This window comes from Balearica regulorum, chromosome 10, assembly GCF_011004875.1.
Source record: "Balearica regulorum gibbericeps isolate bBalReg1 chromosome 10, bBalReg1.pri, whole genome shotgun sequence".
Taxonomy (NCBI): Eukaryota; Metazoa; Chordata; class Aves; order Gruiformes; family Gruidae; genus Balearica; species Balearica regulorum.
In genome coordinates, this window is record NC_046193.1 from 24,645,915 (window position 1) to 24,668,738 (window position 22,824).

The 22,824-nt window shown below is 41.4% G+C and overlaps 1 protein-coding gene across 6 annotated transcripts in view; it reads right to left on the bottom strand.

The window, feature by feature from the left end:
* FGD5 (FYVE, RhoGEF and PH domain containing 5) overlaps positions 1-22,824 on the bottom strand; it is a 120,079-nt gene that overhangs the window by 53,587 nt on the left and 43,668 nt on the right. For all 6 annotated transcript variants that reach the window (XR_012837085.1, XM_075762569.1, XM_075762568.1 and 3 more), the window contains 3 exons: positions 19,479-19,608; positions 8,413-8,471; positions 8,274-8,304 (listed from right to left, as the gene is read on the bottom strand). Coding sequence is in view for 5 of the 6 variants with exons in the window: in XM_075762569.1 (XP_075618684.1) it covers positions 8,274-8,304; positions 8,413-8,471; positions 19,479-19,608 (220 nt within the window). In the remaining variant the exon portion in view is untranslated. The remainder of the gene's footprint in view (positions 1-8,273; positions 8,305-8,412; positions 8,472-19,478; positions 19,609-22,824) is intronic.

Here is a 22,824-nt window from a genome sequence, read left to right on the forward strand (position 1 = left end):
GTTTCCAGGATTTTGTGAGCAGATGCAGAAATGGTGAGGTTGTGTATTAAATATCTCCAATATGGGGCTGAGTATGTTTTGGAGTCCAGCTGCAAAAATCAATTGTAGCAATCCTGTACGCATATCAACAACCATTTTGCAAGATGGATACATCCCATACATATTGTGGTCCTTCCTGCATTTCAACCCTGCTGCCAGTTAGTTAGCTTTTGTTAGCCTGAGAACATTTAACCTTGCAGAACCCTAGTGAAAGGAAGGAAGGAAAACTAATCTCTTGTAAGCTAAACCACTGCTTCATGCAAGTAGTTTACCCAGGAGAAAAAACTGCCTACATATATATATGTATATTTGCTGTGGTGGGTGATTTCTTTAACTTCTACTTGAAAATAATCCTGAGTATAGTAATTCAGTATGGACCCAGAATATTTGTTTGCTTTTTCTGTGTATAACAGAATAGACCAGTTAGATCAGTTAATCCAATGGCCCATGGATACCTGGGGAACCAGGGACTACTGCAACCAGACTAGTAGGGGTAGTTAGGACATGATAGGACTGAAATCAGTCTCTACCTTCATTGTAAAAAGCTGATGGTTCTGCCACCTGCAATAGGCTGAAAGCAACTATGTAGATTAGAAAGGCGAGTAGACTGGAAGAAAGTCAAGATTTTGACTTAAAGGTATAGATAAACAGCTCTATTTGAAATAAAACCTTTTAAAATTGGTCAAGAAATGCTGATCAGTTGCTAGATCTCCTTCTTGGTTTTCTGTTTTTATTTGTTCATCTTCTAAAGCAGCGGTGTTTAAGATGCTAATCCAATCATAATGGAAATCCTAGTTCTTGTGTATTGACTACAAGGCATGAAACTAGAAGAAGGGGGTACAACACCATTATATTGGCTTTGCCGTTAGTAATTTATAGTCCTATGATTTGACCAACAGTTGCTCTGCAGGTGGGAATGGAGGTTCCTTCTCACTGGCTTTCAGCACTGTGTTCCCAGCATCAGGCCTGCATTTGAGCCAGAAATTGTGAATTTCTAGTAGAAGGTAGTGGTTGTAGAGCAAAGCCACACTTTAACAGTTCAAGTGAAATATCAGAAAGGATATGTATTTCTGTGACCAAAAAGTGCACATTATAGTAGAAGGACCAGATTGCTAGAGTCTGTGGCTGGATTAGAAAAGCTCTGAATGCCTGCAGTCTAAGTAGCATGTTCCAGATCTTGGGTGCTGAAGCAAAGTCTCTACATGCTCTTTGTTGCATCATCTCACAGGAAGGAAGGAAGCTTCACCTTGCAATAATGCACAAAGCAGAAAAGAGCTCAACTGCTTTCCAGATTCTGAAGTATCTTCATGATGTTGATAATGAGGGAAAGAAATCTTAACTCAAAATGAGTCTGATGCAGTACTTTGAAGAAGCTAATCATCTGCTGTTCTTGCAGTCACCTGCTAGAGAAAAACTATATAAATTTATACCAACCAATGGTCTGACCTCTAACGCTGTCATGGCTGAATCAGCTTTCCTGCTTATACCTCTACTGTGTGTTAAAGAACAGGAAAGGACTAATGGGTGAATAAATTCACGTAGGATATTTCTGCAGTTTTCAAGAGGAATACTGGTTGGGGAGATGTGTGAGTTTCCATTAGGGAATAGATATGAGGAAAAAAAACCCCAACAAACTAAAAAGAGAATGTACAGAGCAGATACATTAGTGGAAAACCATGCCATTTTTCTGCCTCAGTCCACAGGTGGGAATGCTGGCAACTTCAGCTGCAGAAATCATGTCTGCACACAACATGTTTACCTTGCTCATGCCACAATTCCCACCTGGCATCCGGAATTCTATACTTTTCAATAAATAATGAAACATACATGCATCCAAAAATCATTTTGCATGTGTATCTAGAATTGTAATTGCTTCTCAAGTCAACCTGATTTTTTTATGAACTGATAATATTGGGAAGTAAGCATATTTGACCCTTTGTGGGTGGGCCAGGGAGGAAAAGAGGAAATCTTACTGCAGCCGAAACTTAATACAACTGAAGTCTACAGTGATTGCATAAAATGGTGCAGGGTTTTACAACCACTTTCACTTCTAAAATGAAGGTGGATTCCACAGATACTACATATTGCAGGATCCAAGGCTCTTTTGGACATCTAGGCATTACATCTGAGGGGAGGGTGAAGAGTTCAAAGGGGGAGAAGAGAGTCTCCATATTAAAGCTGAATGCAGGCATGAGATGCTGTACAGTATGCCATGAGCCAAGTCTGACTCATGGGTGGTCCTTTGAGGTATCTTCATTATGGCCAGCAGCCTCTCTCCTAATGGTGAAAGTGGCACCTGTGAATTAAAAAGTGGCACATCTCCTGTAGCAGAGTGAGTGACCCTTGATCTGCACTGAGCAGTGATCTTCCCAAATTTCTCATTACTGAGCTCAGAAGAAACAATGCCAGATGAACAGTAGAAAATACTATCGCAGCAGACACAATTAGTCTCTTATCCTGCCATTGCAGGGTACAATCTAAGTCAGGAACCCTGACCTCAACACACACTCACATGCAGTCAAATACACACGTTCATCCAAAACACTGCAAATGAGTTTCAGAACTGGCAAGCTGTAGAGTATGCATTGCGAATCAGTGGGGCTTGTTACCAGGGAATTGTCCTGATGCCAAATGTGCTAGTGTGACTTCCCTCTCCTTTTAAAAGATATACAGGTTATCTCAAAGCTATTTTGGCTCAACATTCCCACTGCAGAAGCTCCATGGCCAATACATAGCTATTTTCCCACTGCCGATGAAGACAACAATGAATAAATAAATGAGGAGAAAAAACCCCAGCCTACTATAAGTGAGGGCAGGCTATTCTTTTGTGACAGTGCATCTGTAGGCTTTTAGAATAGCTTCAGAGGGTCTAACAGCCAGCTAGCTCTTCATTTATCCATTCACTAAAGCATTTAATTAGGAAAGTAATGACTTGATTGGTCCAGCAGAACTTTGAACATCATCCAAGAAATTCACAGTATTAGTAAAAAAGGCTGCTTGGCCAATCATTCACTGGAAGTATAAATAATTAGAAAGATGGATTTCTGTTTTGTCTAATATGTAATAGTGGCTCCTAAATCAGATGTTTATTTTTTGTTCTTGAGAACATGCTGCCCACCAGAATTCTGAAAGTAGAGTTTAACCAGTGAGCCTGACTTCATGATAATCTGCATTTAGATACCTTTGAGTTAGTGACTTGAGCACTAAGATAATTTTGTTCTTTTTTATTTCCTAAGATTTCTGATTTGCAGTCAGAAGCATTGGGATGCCCAGTGCAGGGTTCGATCCCAAACTGCTCAAAATGCTGGAGAACGAGCACATGTTAACATCTATTCATATCATATTCATATCCATATCTTCAAATACTGAAGAAGCATAAATCTGGGTCTTAGTGTTTCTAAGAATTGTGGCCCATTGTTATGAGGAAAATGCAAACCAGAAGACAGAATCAACTTTCTTTGAACAGGGAGGTGTTGGGGCTGGTGTTTTTTCAGTGCAGAGCTGTCTTTTTAGGTATCTTAATTCAGTAGATGCCTCAGAGGGAAGTAATAATGACTTCAAAGGTTTTTATGCACCAAAAAAGGTGATTTTAAGTACAAAAGTCAAAGACAGAATAAATGCGAACATGGTACACTATCAAGCAAATGCTTGATCCCATACAGACTGGGATCCTGAGGCAGTCTGGTCACACTAAGTTTGATTTGTGTACTTCTAGTAAAGCCATTTGAAACAGACTGGCTGAAGGGAAGCGAATAAACCAGACTCTTGGTCCTCGAAGGTGATGTGTGAAACATTAGGCTGAGAAAGCAACCTACAGCATTTTTGTTCAGGGGCAAGTACTAAGAAAAAAATGACAAGTGCAGCCTGCATTACTAGGGAAGAGGAATAGGAGAAAAGAATGACAAAGTTTGAGGATTAAATGATCCCAAAGGAAATGTAAAGTCTAATCGACTTTGGAAAACTAAATTGTGAGTACCAAGAGATCAGGGACTTGGACTGCAAGGCCCTGCCAGTCCCATCCGCTCAGTCCAGAATGAGTTCTTAACTCCCTGCTCCAGAGAATTGCATTACCTTTGAGTAGGGCAAATAACAGCTAACCCTTTAGATTATTATCACTACTACCACACCAACTGATACCGAGTTTGTGAGCTAACATAATGTTTCCACTCTTTCAGTTCAATAGCAGAGTGGGTGTATGGAAATGTCATCATTTTGGCAATCAATCAATTTATTTAAGTCTCTGCTGAAAAGCCAAACAGATTCTGTTAAGCTGAATGAATAGCAGCTCCAGCCAAGCCTGGAAATGAGATGGGAAACTGCTCCTGCTGCAGGCTTAAGAAAAGCCTTTTTTTCCTTTCTGAAAGCAGCTAGGGTGTGGTTTAGTTCCTTGCCTTTCTTACCCACATGTAAGTTTATATACAAAGATGAGACTTCAGACTTGAAGATGAGCATTTAGAAACTGTTTTCTTGAGAAAGCTGGTGATGAGGAACAGAGAGAAATGCTTGCCTGAGCTGAGACAGGTTGTCAAGGAAGCCTTTGGTTCTAACTGGCCATGAATGGGGTGTTGTACCTTGAGGGCAGTTTGGTGACTCTGTGGTCACTGGTGGTTGCTTGTGACATCTGCCAGTGGGACCTGTGTCAACAGCGAGTACACAGCAAAGCAGAATTTTTTACTGATGTGACTATTCCTAATGCTATACAAATATGCAAAAAGCAGTAATTAGTTTATTGTAACTTTTTGCACGATGACAGTATTGAAAAGCCTCAGTTAGGCAATAATACCCCTGTAGTCCAAGGGACTTATATGTTTTAAAATTGGTAACAGTTTCTCTAGATTTCTGGAATAATAAACTGGCCAACAGGTGAATATAAAGAACCAACAGTAGCTGGGGTGGGAAAGGTAACTGTGCTGGGACTGCAGCTTTCTAGATTGAACATGATTACAACAGAAAAACCAGCAGATTACTTCTGAATACCATTGCAGTAGGTAGCTATCCTGCAGACATCATCCTATAGCAGTAGAGGCGGGGGGGTAAGCTAGGGCTATAGGCACCTGATAAAACACAGAAATGAATGCTCTGAACCCATTCCTATAATGATTTTTGATCTCTTCTAAACTAAGGAGTGCCTGAACTAGCAGTCAAGTGTGAAAAGAGACTGGCTGTTCCTTTCTCTCAGTCTCTAACCCAGGTGCCATTCATACATCCTCACTACTTAGAAAGCCAACTCATAGAAACAATTAAATCTTATTGGAGAAAGTTGCTTGTTGACTCTGCTGAAAAAAGCGTCCAGTAGCCCCTAAAGGAGTGTATGCATTTGGTGATGGGGCAAAAAGGATACGTTTCTACTGCAGAAGAAAATTGTTAATCAAAATTGTGCACCCAAAATCTCATCCTAAAATTGATACAGATCTTTCTGAACTTTCTAACTTGAAACAATGGGAACTGGGACAGGAAAAGTGGAGAGTGCATGGGTACAGTGATTCTGACATTTCACAGCCTGTAAGTGGCTTAATTTTGCAAACCAGTGCATTCATCCAAGGGTTTACTTTAGGCCCTTATTTTAATTTGAAATTTTAACTCCTCTTTTGGTGCTCTAACTTTCATAATTAAGGAAATAATAAGCACATGCAAAACACTCATAAGATCCCTCTGCTTCAGTGAGATGGGCAGGCAGGGAAACAAAATGCCAGCAAAATAGGATTCAGTGGAATATTCCATTACAGGGCTGAAATATATATAAAAACCAAACAAGTGCTTCTAATTGATGGCTGACAGAAACAGAACTTGCCCAGGCATTGGAATGCTATTACCAGTATCTTTTTCCTGATAAATTAACCAGTCAATCCAAACCTAATAATTAAGTATGATTAAAACAGAGCCAATTTCCCTGATGCGTTAAAACCTTAATTCCAGGACTGGCAGGCCAAGCTCCAGGTAATGTTACTTATTTTCTGTAATAAACACTCTGCTTAGGAAATGTCTGAGTTCCCCAACAGGAGAGCAAGGAGTAGTTACATTTTTGAGTCAAGCCAGGAAAACTTTCTGTTTTCATTCCCTCATATCTTTGAGCCAACTCTGGAGCACTGCAGCAGATAAAATTAGCAATCAAGGAGAGTTTTTCTGTAACTGACCTATGAGCTGTAATTTTTATGAAGATTCTTTTTATTAAGGATTTGCAGCAGTTTGGAGGAGAGCAACATGCTCTTGCATCCATAAGTGTTTCTAAAGTAAAGAAAAGAAATTTAGCAGATATAAACCAGAATCCTTGTCCCATGTTAAAGTTGTCAACTTGGAAAAGAGAGCAAAACCGGCATTTCCTGTTCCTTCCAAATGATTTCTACAGGCAGAAAATAAGATTATTGTGCAAATGCATAAATTACTCGTTTACACACATAGCCTCAGAATCAAATTCATCACACAGGGATTTACCAGAGGGAGGAGAAAAGGGCAAAGTAGGTCCTGAAAGGACTGGGAATGTCCTGAAGCACCCCCTTCCTGACCCAGCAACAGCATAGGCAAGGCAGTCTGGCAGTAACATTATGCTATAACAGCCATGAGGGTGTGCAGCCATTCATGCTGTGGATAAAGGCATTGAAGTGCATTGCAAGATTTGGGTCTATATATTGAAGATTTTTCAGGCCATGTTAGTGAGGCACTTTTATCTCTTAGAGGTATATGGAAAATGCTAGGATATAATGCAAAGGAAAGGCCTCTCCTAGACATTTCCATTAAATACAGTGCACTGTACACTCACTCTAGTTCAGCCCTGCATTTACATGCTGTCCATAATGTACCAAAGTACAAATGTACTTGGAAATGGAAAATTAAATACATTAAGAATGTTTTAATTGGATGCATCTAATGAAGATGCAGAGTGGCTAATACTCTCTGTGCATGGTAATTTCCTGTGTGTATATTTCTCTTCTGTTTTGATTTAGAAGCTGGCAGAGGCTTTTCTTTTTTTTTTACTTGATGATACTTTTGGAAATCTTAATTTCAGTAAGGAGTTCTGTGGCTATTCTTAATGATCAGAAGCCCTGTAGTCCACAGGTGAAGAAACCACCCTGGCTTCCCCAATGGACAACTGATAACTACAACTATGTCTCGCTAGTGTCAAATAATATGTTTGGCTGTGCAGGAAGGAAAGCCAGGATAGATGAGGCAAGTTATCACCAATTTATCAAAATATTGGTAGATTCCAGCTAAGCCCCTTAAAGTGTTTGGTTCCCAGCTGACCAGCTTGTCAGTTTTTGATTTGTTGAAATGCAATTGTCTGCAAGGTGTTTGTCACATTTAAGGCTGCTCTCCTGCCTCTGCTGCCCAAGCCTGAGAAGGCTCTTAAGTTTTGACAGCTCGCTTGAGAGGCACAATGAGCAGGCAGCAATACAATGCTGACCTCATTACTTTTCTCTCCATCAGAGTTCCTGTCCACTGCTAGGGTATGAGGTGTCATCCAAGGACAACCTGGGGCTACTTTTTGCCTTCTCAAGGAATTTCCTTCCAAGCAGCTATGGGCATGCTTTGTGTGGTGGCTATTATTCCCTACTGCCTTGCAACTAACAGCCAAGAAAGATGTTGAGAGCAAGGCTACCTAAGCTATGTACCAGTCTCCAGGGAAGCAGTGGCAGCTCTGTTAAAGGACACAAAGTCTTCTGGAACAAAGCTGCCGGTGGGTTTACACCATGCAAGAGCTCTCTATCAGGCACCACAAGTGATTCTTTGTGTGTGTTCCCTCATGAGACTCTGACACCAGAATCTGTATTTTGCCCATGGTGACTACCTGTGTCACAGTGTGGATATCCAGGCCACACTGTATATTACTGATATTGCATTATCAGAAAAAAAGAAGCTTAAAAGGAAGCACTGTGAATCCATTCAAACCAAATCCCCATGCTTCATAGCTCCGCTCCTATCTGTCTCTCTCTGAAGAGAGAGGGTTCACCCCTGTTTATCACCATCTCCTGCTCTGCACTAGGCTTTTTCTGCATCTTAAACCAGTCTCAGAGCATCAGCAACCACTGTTGGCCAACGCTTTTCCCTGTGAATGACAAATACTAGATTTTAGGGTCTGTAGCAAGAGTAGATTAGTGGCAGACATATTCCTTTGCAATGGTTCACAGTAAGCCATTCGTCCTCAAATTCTCCTCAGTCCCTCCAATGCTTTTACATCCTCTAAACTGCAGCTAAGTAAAAGGGCAATTAGGTTTCAGTGATTCAAATTATTTACTTACCATATGTAACAGCTGGAGCATCTCCACGTATCTAGGGAGAGACAAACTTTTATTAATTGCCATCAAAGCAATGCTGAAGGGTGGATTGCGTAGCTTCAATTTTAGGAGAGCAACAGATTGGTTGTAACAATGAACTCACACTTTTTCTGAAGAGATCAGCTCCTGGGCAATGAGGTAAGCTCTAGACTGGCCTTCTTTCTGTCAACAGCAAAAACCAGACACAATTAAGAGATATCTCATTCCAAGAAGTAAAGCAGTGTTAGTTTGCAGTTTGAACTGACATATTCCTTCAGTAAAAATAGTGAACAGGCTTTTATTCTTTGTTGTTCAGTATCTGGCATCCTGGAGTCCTTTCTAGGACAGGGTGTTTCCACAATTCAAATACTAGTAATATAGTACAATATAATAGCTGATGAGGCAGATGTCAAGTTTGAAAAAATTTGTTCTTATTGAAGAAGGAGAGAATTTTTCTATTGATTTTTACAGGTCCAAAATTTGTCAAGAGAAGCAGAAGCTTAGCTTTGAATAGGCTAGGTTCATGGCTGTGGAAGCTCATACCATGTGTTTAGTACTCTTAACTACATGGAAAAGTTCTTTATCAAAATGGTCATATTCCAAACTGTTCTGACTGCTGTGAAACCTGTAGAAGCAAATGTGGCAAAGGGCTTTGTTGCGTACTAAACAAAATGTCTAAGCTAAATGGGAATACATATCTCCAGAAAGCAAACAGTTCAGTACGCCAGCAGACATTGTTTGAAATCTCTGGCATCTACTTAACTGGTAGGCATCTTGGAAGACACAGAAAACTGTGAAAGCAGCAAAGAGTATGGCTCTGAGGTGCAAGTGGCTAATTAGGCTGTTTTGCTCCTATTTCATGACTCATCCTTATGGCAAGAAATGACCAAAGCACGGCAATATTTACTGAAAGGAATCTATTGGGAAAAGTTTGACTTATTTAGCAGTGGTGAAGGAACTAAAACAGTAGTCTAGTAGTAGTAAAGAAAAAGCAGCCCTCAGTGACCTGAAGTGGACTTGGGAGATGAATTCAGCAGCAAGACTTTGCGACATTGTTCGCCAGATCAGGTATGCAGGAAACCCATGGCTTACAGATCCTGCTTCTGAAAGCCTACTCAGGAGAGATTGGGACTTGCTGAGATATGATGCAGTCCCTCGGTATAACAGTCAGGTGGGAAGTTTGTGGCTGTATTTCCTCCACAAATTCTGCATGAGGGGGCTGCTAGGGGTCAGAGAATACAAACCTTTATTGGGACCCCTCATAAAAAGTATTGATAGGACCCCAAACCCAAATTCAGCTTCCCACAAATGCTGACTTCCCAAATCACACTTGATAGATCAGATACACAATTGGGATTTACACAGCAGATCTGAGCAGTAAAAAATGTCTAAGCTAGTTCAAGCTAAATGCATTATAGACTTTTTACTCTCTGTCCCTCCTCCTCATTAGCATCCCCTTGGGATGCAGGTGTTCTGGCACACGATAGAATTATCTGAGTTGCTCAAAGTTCCATTCCATCATCACGGTGAGCCATCTGCCACCTTTTGTATCTTCAGAGGCATCAACTTCTGGATTTCAGGATTTTCTTCCCCTCCCAAAGTATCTGGTTTATTCTGCCTGCAGTAAGCTGCAGTGTAGGAAAGAAAGAAACATTCCCTGAAGTGCTGGAAGCTGAAATTCAGTCATGTGGATACTTGGAGTGTAAAAAAAAACAGTAGCAAGGTCAACTGAAACATAATTGAAGCAATTTCACTGCCCAACATCCGTAAATTAAAAGAGGAATATGTGATGGAACAGAAGTTTTAAGATTCGTCCGTCTAAATAACTTTAGGTATTCATTACAAAAGCAAGGAATTCAAGCACTTCAGAGGAATCAAGGGCCAGTGAAAGCATGTTGCAAATAGGTGTCAGTATTGATTGCACACATGAGCAAAGGAAAGGCTTCTGTTTCTATGAGGAGACTAAAGATCCCTCGCTGATCTGTGAGTTTTCACCCCAAGGAGGATTACAATCCAATCAATAATGAATATGAGTGAAAAAGTTCTTGAACCCTGATGATGATGGGTTAAATGAATGATGCTTCATGTATAGAAAATGAACAGTGTCACAGTGATGTTTTTTTAATCTTTAGTTTATTTCTGTGTACTTTTACTTGGAGGCAACTGAAGATTACAAGAGCCAAAGGAAATATAGAGAGTAAACTATTCATAAGTCTCAGATGCCTAATCCATCTCTCCTTTAGCACCAGGAGTCTGAGGGTATGTCCTCTAGTTCTTTGTTTCTTTTAGCTGATGGGTGCCAAAGAGCATGCTTGAAACACTTTTGGAGAACTACACTACAGTTTAATAGAGTGCACTAGAAAGATCTTACATTTTTTCCTTAGCTTCAGTTTCCTGCTGGGAGCAAATATTTGATTGCCCCTTTTCCCCGGCTTCCACTTCATGAACGCCTCTTGATGATCATGATGTGCCTCTCCTGGTTGTCCCAAAAGCTGTAGGAACACACTAGAGGCACTGAGTTTTTATTTTCTCACATTTTCTCTACACAGGCATAGCAGAGCAAATGAAAGGGAGTGTGTTTCTTTCTGGGTCACCTGGCCCAGTGCTGGCTGCCCAAGAGGTCCTCTGTTGACAAACCTTGCTCCACAGTGCCAAGAAGCAGAATGTACTTCCCAAGCAAGCCAGGCCCACTTTTCCTTTGCATACACACATTGTTGCACACTGTAATTCCTCTTATGTATTAACATGTTTTAGCCAAGAGACAAAACACAGGGACCCCAGTGTCACATGGCCTGTCTAGGGCGAGTTTGAGATAGTGTCTCTAGGCGTTGCCTATTTTGTGTTATTTAATTGCTGTTTGTTTAACCAGGAAATGAACTCTCAGATTGACGACAGTGTCCAGAGACAGACTTCTGGGAATAGGGGATAGAGGGTGTGTGGGTCCCTCCAGCACCAAGTTTCTGAAAAAAAGTCCAAGTGATTATTATAACACCACCAAGCTATCACCTTTTTAGTAATCTTTACGCCCAGCAGCCAGTCCCAGCATGATTCTTTCCCAGTTCCCACTTCAGAAGCTGCATTCAAGGTCTCACTGCATGCCTCTGCTTACCAGATGGAGGCCATGCAGCCCTGTAGGGATCCTTGGCTTTCTGCTTCATTGTGTCTTCTTGTCTCATAGCCTCATCACCCCATCCTCCCCAAAACCAAATGCTTAATAAAATGCTTGCAATATACAATATAAAATTGCAATATATAACTGAACTATCTCCCCATTCTCTCCACTCTGACAAACATGCTGGTGCCAGGAAGGTTACAAACACAAAAGCACTTTAACCAGGTTAGGAGCTTGTACTGTTGCTACAGCTCAGCTAATCAGCATGACTTGCGAAGCAAAGGTGATACTGTGCAATCATTTCTCCATTGGCTAACAAACTAAGCTCTACAGCCCTCCTCCAAATGGATACCAAGTTTACGAACGGAAAACTGAGACCTAGAGATGACTTGTGACTTGCTCAGAGTTTTTCCTTCTCCAACAGCCAATGTTTCCCAATGTATTGAAGCATACCACCACCAGAAAGCTTTTGTTTAGAACAATACAGACCTAAAAGCCTGCAGGTCTTTACAGAGCACACCTGTGAGCAGAGCTGAAGTTAAGTACTAGTCTTAGGTAGTTCACAGTGATGTTGCAGTGGTGCCAACAGTAAACTGAGGCATTACAAGAACAAGTGACTTTTTCAGGCTGGCTCTGTGAATCAGTGAGAGAGAAGGAAAAGCAGTCCACATCTCCTGTCTCCCAGGCCCCTTCCTGAAGAGCATGATTGCAGGTCTCCTGGGGAATCTGTGTAATTATATAAATCAAGAGCTGTCCCTTGAAAGGCGCCTGAATTAGATGCTTCCTCAAGGCACACAAATCTGTCATTCCCAACTCCAGCATGTTTCAGTTTTGTGTGTGTGTGTGCATGTATGTGTGTTTTAATATGTGAAGGTTAAAGGTTTGCAAAACAGAATGATTATAATAGAGTCTGGAAACCAAGCCCGCCCAGTGGAAATGGATAAAGACTAGCAAAGGCAGTACTGCCATGAGACAGTACTTGCCCTGCTTGTTGTGACACCTTTGTTGCTAAGCTTAGTGTTCCCTGTTTGTGTGGGGTGCAGGTCCCCTCCATCTGCCATACTGGGTTGCTGCTCCCCTTTTTGTCCATTGCCTTTTACTTTGATACCTGGGAGAAGGGTGGAGCATCTTACCTCCAGTCCCTCCTTCTCACAAGTACAGCATTAGGGATTTTTTCTGCATGAAGTTCCCCTTCATGCCCTGCCCCTAGCACACCACTGTATAATGGTAATGAGCACCACTCCAGTCTGGCTAGGATTAGATATAGTAAACCTAAAGTCCTAAATGAATAACCAGAATGCTTTGGGTTTTCATTGGCATAAAATCCAGCCACATCTGGTCTGAATTCCTTTTCTTTTATACCATTTTGCTCTGGTACATGCTATTCGTCTCGCTTCAGACTTTCACATTTTGCCACCAGGGTAAGATCACATCTCTCATATGCTGGCTATATACAGTTCCTTGTAACATATTGCTGGTTTTAGACTAAACTTGACAATATTTGCATACAGATTGGTTTACTTTTATATTTCCCATACAGTTAACTGACAGGCAGATCTGTGTTCTGGATGAAAGAAATGTCTTTATGTTCCAGCTATGGCTTTATTACTTGTCCTATGATTTGTATTAATTTATTTCCTGACTGCTTTATAGACTATAATTCTTAGAGGTATTCACCCAGATTAATCACATTCTTATTATTCTGAGATTCCCTTCAGTTCTTCAGATCAAACTCCCTCCTGTATTTACAGACAGGTTTAAGAGAGCATTTTTAATTGTTCCTTTGTCTAGTGGCTTAATGTAAGGTTTGCTATATGTCATTCCTAACTATAACAGAGTTTTTAAAATAGCTGATGTTGCTACAATATTCCTCATACTCCATTTACCCAGCCACTGCTTTCTCCTTCCAAAGGCATCCTGTAAAGGAAGATTCAGCCTCTTATCTGTGTGGTGCAAATTGTGCAATTGATCACAGTCTAAGTGCCTTCCATTGACTATTAGGGTTATTTTTAAGCCTGTTACTTTGTTTTATCAGCCTACTTTTAGCATATGTGTGACAAGCAGCATGATGGAAATAGCTCTTGAAGCCCAGTCCAAGACAACACATTTTACAGTGCTGTTACAGGACCATCTGCATGGATTTCTCCAAGATGCTGGAAAAATTGATTCTTAAATTGGCAGATGGGCTCCTGCCCCTTACCCATCTCCACAGAACTCAAAACCTGTGCTTGATCTCCATGTATTTCTTCAGGAAAACTTCACACCATCACGGGGCCTCTGCTGCATCTCCCTGCTGTGGATTGTCCCACAGGTGTTTGCCCTTCCCCAAGCTCAACCTACTTCCCCAAGTAGAGCTGTTAATGTAGTGGTAGGAAGGCAGATGCATTCCTAGGGATACTATCATCTCAGTGAATCCCTTGAAAGGCTTGATGTTCACGCAATCAACCTAAAGTCTAGCACCTACCTTTCTGCCTTGCCTGCAAGTTTGATCTCTAATCTGCATCAGATGTTTTTTTCTCTTCTCTGGATCCAGCATAAAAATCAGTCCTCCCTGCTGGGTCCTTGTCTTCAGCCAGATGGAGGATTAGGTGTAGTAAAAGAATTGTATTGGGGGTCCCTTTAGCTTAGTAACAATTGGAGGTTGTAGGAGGTTAGTGACAAGAGGGATCAACTAGCCAGAAGATCCAGTCTTAAAAGGACCTACAAAAAAGGAACTGTCTGAAGACTCTTGCTTGAAGATTCTGACACTAAAATGAGAGGCACAAGCTATGGAGGAGTAGCTCATGATCCAGCATATGCAGCATCTTCCTCAAACCACTGAGGCAATTAAAAAACTCAGATCATAACCAGCAACAGGTGAAACCTACCAGCATGTGTTGATTTTAGTCCATTTCAAACCACAGAGCTGAGCTTCTCAAAAGTAGATTTTCAAGATTATATTGTCTCTATTTCTGATCTTCTTTTTAAAACTGGGTATTCCGAGACTGCTAAAAAACCTAAGTTCTGCCAAAGAGAACTCAGTTTGAAATTGGTGTGTAGTCAAATCTGAGCTATTAAGCTCATTTCCCCTTCAAATTCCTTTAATGCTTGTTAGCTGGGTGAGTCCAAGATGGAATTATCTGGTTTTAGCAGTAAAAAACTATCACCAAGTTCAAGTTTGAATCCAGTTCAATGATGAGAGGAAAAATCTGGGGTTCTACATCGTGGACCTTGAGCATTTGCCTAGTGAGTGAAGGTTCAGAGGTTGGAGATAAAGAGAAAGTTCTCATTTTATTTGATAAAACTCTTTTGTTCCTAACTGGAATCCCTTAATTCTTTTTTTTTTTTTTTTTCTTTTCCCTATACGCAGCTTAGATGCCATTATATAACCTTGAGAGCCCAGTACAGAAAAGTCACGTGTCACCTTCTGATAAATTGGGAGGGATTTAATTAAATGAACATATATAAAAGACACATGAGTGAAGAGAAGGCCCATAAGCTCTTCTAAATTAGCTTAGCAGGAGGAATAAAAAGAGCGAATCTCCATCAGTAGTCTAAGTGAAGTGATTCTTATAATATAAGCAAGTAGAATCAGAAAGGTTAAGAAAACTTAGAGCACTCCCTGCCTCTGAGTTCTCTAGGTTGTTATCATATGCCAGCGGACTGAAGAGAAGGAAATAAAGTGCTTATTTAACCAGAAAGAATCCATTTTCACTGTTAGTCTTACAAAGAAGAATCAAAACCACCAGGTGGCTTATGATGACAAATGCTCAGCTTCTCAGGGTCTGAGATACTCCCAAGTGGAATAAAGGCAAAAATTTGAAACTCAGGTCCTGTTTTACCTTTTTATACCTGCCCCATTCCAAATAGGTTTTTAGTAATAAAAATTCCTGTAACACAATAGAGATGAAAGCACCTCTTTGTTTGCACTTTAAAATAAAGCTGACAATGTAAAAATACCTCAACATATATTATTGGCTATGATTCAAATTGTTTATAGAACAGGGGTTCCAGCAAGACCTAAAAATTTCTCCATGCTCATGTGAATCTGGTCCCCAGGAGAGCAGGGATTCAAAGGAGACGAGCTGTTGAAACAATACCAGGAAATGTGTATACAAAGCTAATTTTTAAAATTATATTCACTTATAAAAATGAGCCTTAAAAAGAAACATCAAAGGAAAAAATTCTGCTACAAACTAGAAGTCTTGTGATTCTCCAGCAAGCAGGTTAGGGGGAAGCAAGTGAGAAAAATCAAAGCATGCTGCTTGCATTTTGGTGCAGGAATTCATTCATGACAGTGAAAGGCAGCAGGTAGAATCCAGCTCAATGCAAATTAAAGTCATATATCTGAGCACAGGGAGGAGATTTTATTATCTAGGCTGTTTCATGCCTTTATTTAAACTAAGTTTTCCTAAGGAGGAGAAAAACAGGAATTAAACCAACAAACCCCAGAAGGTTCTTTTTGTGTGTGTTTTTTAAAATTCAAATTCAGCTCTTAGTAGGCCAGCCCAAAACAGTTGTTTTAACAAGATTAGCTCATTTTGAAATCTATGGTACTATTTTTGGCATCCAGACCAACATGTCTCTGCCAATTCTCCCCAAGTGACAGTGCTTCTGAACTCTTTCATGTTGCACAGCTACTCTGTGTTGTCCTGAGGATTTTGCTCCAAGGGATACATCACTTCATGAGGGAGCTGGACAAGTTCTTTGCGCTTTGTCATTATAGAGACAGGTTTTAACAGGGCAGCTAATGTTCTCTCCGCACCCAGAAGATTTGTGTGATAAGACAATAAAAGGAGGCGGGAGCAGTAGGGTAAGAAAAACAGTCCTCTCTCAGTCCTCTGTAAAGACACCAGTACTTTCTGAGACAAGAGCCATGGAGAGATGGAATTTATCCCATTCAGTCTTAATTACAGTGAACTGGAAGCCCTTGTCTCTGACAGAGAATCTGCAGCGTGGGCTGCATGAGACCTTGGAAGATTCCCATATTACTATTATTCTGTGGCTGGCATGGGCAAAAGACAACAGTTAAATATACTGCATCCTTCCTGTCAGAACCCTGCATTGACTGTTTTCCCTAGGAAATTGAGTCTTCCCTTGCTGTCTTTTGATCATTGCTTCATGCAGCCTGCAGCAGTGATGCTGAGGCTGTTACAGAGTGGCAAGAGAGTCCTGATGCTAGGTGACCTTTGACTGCCCAGATCAGGCGTCGTCTTTAACAGATCGGGTCCAGGGGACAACTGGGACTCACAGGGTTTGACAGGATTGTTGCCAGGACCCCCTGAGTCTATGCAAAGTGATGCCTGCCCTAGTGAGGCTACAAGAACAAAGACACTCAAAGGTGTCTCAGTACCACTTTTCATCTCTAGATCTTTTCTTGGCCCCACACACAAGCACAACCTTCTGGCTTACTAAGCAAATGGCTTATTGAGGGATGAAATTACTGCTGCTCCAGAGTCTGTAGCTAGAGCCCAGTAGATTGCAGAATGGCTAATCTTCCTACAGCCAGAATTACAACAGGCAGATCAGATTATGTCTACTTTCCTGGCCTGCTTCTTGCAGGGTCAATAGCCACATGCACTAATTCATCAGCCAGCTTGGAAATACGGCCTGTACTCGGAGCTATTTTAAGACAGCTCCCCAGGAGCCTGTGGAAGTCTGGTCCTGCGTACTGTGATCCTTGCTCACAATTAGCTTGGGAAACAAAGGCCAACCAACCAGATCCATTCTGATGTTCTCTATCAGACATCTGCAGACATTTAGTTTGTGTTTGCCTGAAGAGTGGGAGGGATGCCTCCAGTTAGACTCTAAAGCACATGTTTGTTCTCCAAATGCTGCCGCCTTCTGTGACAGTTACACAGTGTGGTTACCCCAGCACAAGAGAACAATTAAAATGCATGAGATGATATATACAATAAGGGAGACATTTAGAAACCATCATTTCCTAGTGTCTTGAGTAAAACCCTACAAAAATGGACATAAGATTGGTTTTAGCAACCTTGAATTTACTTTGAAGTGCATAGCAATTGCAGGCGTTTCCCTTGTGAACTCAAGTCACAATTTTGTTGTCATTTCTCCACTGGCATAACAACTAAGAGATGCTGAGATACCTGACTGGCTTAGATAACACATTAGTGTATGCTCTATAAATGCTAGTGGTTTGTTAGCTAATAGAACTGAAAGGAAATATATTTTTCATTTAACAAGGAATGTCAGAAATTTAAGGGCTTTTCCCTTTCCAAACCAGTGTGAAAACAAACAACCAAAAAATGTCATGAATCTCAGAGGAAAAATGGTAAGGTTGCTTGCCACTGTTTCATTTGTTTCATGTCAGCAAGGACATCAAACCACTGTTTTTTCCACTGGTAGCAGAGGCAGCTCAGCACCCTGCAGGGTAGACCTAAAAGGAGGAGGGCCACGAAGCTGACTGGAGGGATGGAGCACCTCTCCTATGAGGACAGGCTGAGAGAGTTGGGATTGTTCAGCCTGGAGAAAAGAAGGCTCTGGGGAGATCTAATTGCAGTTTACCAGTACCTGAAGGGCCTACAGGAAAGATGGTCAGGGACTGTTTATAGGGCGTGTAGTGACAGCACAAGGGGTAATGGGTTCAAGCTGAAGGGGGGTCGATTTAGATTAGATGTTAGAAAGAAATTCTTTACTGTTAGAGTGGTGAGGTACTGGAACAGGTTGCCCAGAGAGGTTGTGGATGCCCCATCCCTGGAAGTGTTTAAGACCAGGTTGGATGAGCCTTTGGGCAACGTGGTCTAGTGGAGGGTGTCCCTGCCCGCAGCAGGGGGGGTTGGAACTAGATGATCTTTAAGGTCCCTTCCAACCCAAACCATTCTATGATTCTATGAAAAGTGATACAGCATACAGGGAAATCACAGAATCATAGAATCAAAGGAAGCTATTCTCCCTCAGAGATTAGAGCAACAGCAATTTCATTTGCCCTTCACTGTCATTCCGCTTGCAATTTCTTTTTCTGTTTCTCAAGAACTAGTGTCCTGGTAAGGGGAAAAGTCTGCTCCCCTCTCTCTACCCCTGCCCCTAAACAAAGCTTCACGTTCTGGAAATGACTGAAGAGATCTGATCTTCCTAGAATCAATATACTTATGCTTCTCCTTGACAGAGTGGACCATTACTCAGCCATCATTTGGTTTTGGACGGGCACGTGCACAGACTTTTGCAGGCTCTGACAAATGCCCATGACCAGATACAAGCCACCTACAATCAGGAAGCCACATAGCTGTGCTGACACTGAGAGACCAGGCCAAAATGAATGGCAGAGAGAGGTGTCGCAAATCAGGATTTGCTATTTTTCTATGCAGCCTTAGTTCCTGGGGCTCAAATTGGAAGCCTTCAGTAGAACATACCCATTTGTTGCATGCATACCAAATGGGCTATGCAGTGGGTGCTTGTACTCCCGAGACACAACGTTAGATTCTTAAGCTTGTATTAGGTTTTAAGAATACACACCCAAAAAGTTCTGTGAAAAACAAAGATAAATTTGTGCCTAAAACTGCTCAATGCCATTTCTTTAACAACTGCACTGTTAGTCAGCTTACTGGAGATTAAAACAGCCTTATATGGTCTTAAGCTGTGGTCAGATTTCCGTGGTCTTCTTAATTTGCTTAAGAGCTGTTTTATTGATTGGAAGTCAGTAAAATAAACCCAAACATGAGTGTATTTTCCCATGATGAGAGAATCTTGAGAGTGAAGAGACCTATCAGACAATTTACTCCATCTCCCAGCCAATGCAGAACTGGTCCCAATAACATATTTTTTGTTGTTTTATTCAATGTAGTTTTAAAATTCTCAAGATTGCAGCTAAATCCTTCTTCTGAGCAAGACATTCTTCCTGACATTCAAGTCAGGCCTTTCCTGCTAGCTATGTTGCCTCCACTGTCCATCTTAGGACTGCAGTTCTTACATTCTATAGGGGTAAATTGTTGCTAGTGCACTGGGGAAGTAAAGGATTGATGGCTCTGACATATCTAAATGAACACCAGGCAAAGAGCAGAAAGAGTTGAGAAGCCAGGTTCTGCAAATTGTTTCTCCCTCTCTGGGTTTCATGCGTTCCCCATTTTCAGCTCTTTTACCTTGTTAATGAGGCTGGAATCACCCAGGCTGCTCTCATCATCTTCTGAACTCTTCTGTTCCTCATCTGATGTGACAACCTCCATCGGTATCACAGAGACTGGGCACACCTTGTAAGGCTCGGTGTAGGCACTGTAGAGATAAAGAACAGACTAGCTCACTGGTGTTATTCCCAGACACTTACTATTGCTCAGACATAACAAATCCACACATTGCCTAGAGATAACCAGTCAAGAGGCAGGGAATCCCTGCAGACCTACTAGGCTTGGAAAGCAAGATTTCTCAAGGTTTGTTTTTTGCTGCCAGGTTCAACAGCAACCATTTAGGCAAGCAGAAGGATCTGAAAGGAGCAGTGGGAAGTTAACTGAACTTTTTCAAGCTTCCCCAAAGGATTAATGTTCTGGTTCGATTTGGAGCAAAAAGTTCAAACTTAGTTGCAGCCAGAACTGCTTTGTCCCTCCCTGGTCAACCCCTCAAAATGGATGTAATAAAATCATACTACCATATCAGTGCTCATTAAAAATGGAAGTTATATATTTTAACAATGTGTTTTCTGGGAAAACATCAAAAGGATGAGAAAAGTGTAATTGTAATACCAATGGCATCACTTGAAGCACAAGGTACTCAGATCCCAGAATCCTTGAGTTGTTTCAAGGGAATCTAAATTCAGCTCCAGAAACCCAAAGCCACGCAATAAGAGTACTGAATAGGGTGTGTAATACAGGCCAGTGGCTTCCCAGCATTTTCTCTTAGGAAAAAAAATATTTTTAAAAAATTAAAATTGCCAGTGATTTCAAAACCTCCATAAAGCATGACTTGAGGTAGGTTCACCAGATGGTGCCTGCCTTTTGCCTTAGAAAGGCGTCTTTTATTGCTGATCTGAATATGCCTAGCTCCAAATTCCAGATATTGGATCTTGTTAAACCTTTGTCTGCTGAATTAGACACAGTCTTCCAAATTTTGTTACTGTGCAGGTACTCACAGGCTGTATTCAGGTTGTCCCTTCATTTTGTCTTTTATATGAAATAGGTGAAGATCTTGATGTCTTACTATGTTATGCCTCCTATCATTTAATCATTCTAAAATCTCTGAACTTTATCCACTTATCCATTAGCAATATCCAATTTACTAAACATTTTAGCACCAGTTTTTACTACCAGCCAGTTTTAGTACTGTTCTTGGTACTGTGACACAAGACTCAGTATTCCAGCACTGGCAAAAGAAATGCCAAGTATACCAGTGGTAACACCCATGTATTCCTACCTGACTTTACTGTGTTTTTACATTCAAGGATCAGATTAGTATTTTTGGCCACAGTATCATTCTGGGAGTTTATATACAGCTTATACACCACAGTGGCCCCAAGCATTTTACATTTCCAGGGGTAGGTTCCAGCATTCAACCAACAAGGCAAGTCTGTTGTCTTGAGAAACAAAATCTGACATCTCTGTGTGATCCAGTAGACATCTTGGTCAACCACATCAGTCTGTAACATGGGCCTGACTTACTCAGTGTATATGATTTCTTTAGTTCTCATTTCCTCTGAAACATTATTAATTTGCTTTCTCAGTTCTGCCTCATCCCTCTGTTTTCCTTTGATCTCCCACTTGGGGATCCCAGATGTGAACAAATTCAAAGCTTCAAAGCCAATGCTAGAGCAACAGGAGGCTGGGCAAAGATGGGTTAATGTACGTGGGAGGGTAAGAAAGAAAGAGACTCCCAAGGCCACTGACCAGACTCATATTTCCTTTCGAAAAGGAAACTCCCTACATATCTGCATTCACTTCCATGCTGCAAACAGGGCTATGTGTCTCCCATGCAGGTGCGGCTGCCAGCCTTTCTTTTATGCTGCCAACTTTTCCCTCGTGCACAGTCAAGGAGCTCTCACAAGCTGCCTGGTGCATTTGCCATGGCTGGGCAAATGGCCAAGCAGCAGCACTGTTCCTCACCATTGTCTTCTCTTGTTTATTATTAGTGTCTGCAGTTTTTCAGTGTGGGCGGCATCACGGCATTTCCGAAACCCTGTCTAGCTACAACAACAAAGGAGTGTCAGCACAAGTGAAAGCAAGAGCAAGGCAGATACAGGAACAGCTCAGGAGGCTTATTAATAGTTTATCCAGTCTCTCTCCTTACTTGCACAGCCCTTCTGCAATTTGTAATTTTTTGCCCCAGCAGACGTGAAATTAAGTCCCTCCCTCCTTTTCTCTCTCTCTCTCTCTGATAAATGACTGCATAATGTTAATGTAAGAACACATTATAATTTTGGAAGAATGCCTCAGTATATTAGTCTGGTAATCATTATGAATGGCATTATTAAAGGTTCTTACAGTAGCAAAACTTGCAATATTGCTGAACTGTTGCATTGGCTTCATTTATAGTAGGCCTGCAGTCCAGTGGCACTGGCTTGCATTTAAAGAGAAGTCCCAAAATGTTATGGGTTTCATTTGCACATGGGATGGGCACAGGCATGTTTGTCCCCCCACTCCATCCTGCTCTTCTTCAGCCACTCCAGCAGCACTGAGGTCTTCACTTCTGAGACTGTTCTATGTTGTCATAGAGCTCCTGGGCAGTACACCTTTGCTGATACCCAGCAAGTGTTTTACTCCAACAAATTCACATCCTTTCATTTATTTCATATGTCTACAGTCTTGTGGTCTCCTAGCAATCCTAGCTCCTGAAGACTTGAACTGTGCCCAGGAACTGGTCACCAGGTGAAGGTGCCCTGGGCAGCTTGGTCTTCACTAATTCCACTGCCATGTCCCTGGAAGAAAACACCAAAGATGCAGGGATAGGTGGCAAATGACTTCTGAGGCAAAACAGGTTTTGGAAAATTTTATAAAAGAACGATATGGAGTGTAATTTTAATACAGGGCAAGGTCTTACCCACGGAGCAAACCCTTTAGGTATGCCCAAACAACTACCATAACTGCACATTAAGTCTTTTATCTTAGTACAAGCTGCTGTGCACTCTGCAAAAATCACTTTGCTTTTGATGTTGGTAAACTGTCACTATTGGAGGAACCTTCCAACTCAATATTTTAGAACAGAAAAATAAACTGCTTTATTAAGATAATAGAGTCACCAAGATTAATGAGATGTAACCACTGATCATGACAAAAATCTATCTCTAATACTAGGGAAATAGTCACAGCCAACTTTACGCACTTCATGCATTTCTTCTAAAGCAATTTAATCTCCATTGATCACAGAATCACAGAATGGCTGAGCTTGGAAGGGACCTCTGAAGGTCAACCTGGTCCAAACCCCCTGCTCAGGCAGGGCCACCTAGAGCCAGTTGCCCAGGACCATGTCCAGGTGACTTTTGAATATTGCCAAGGATGGAGACTC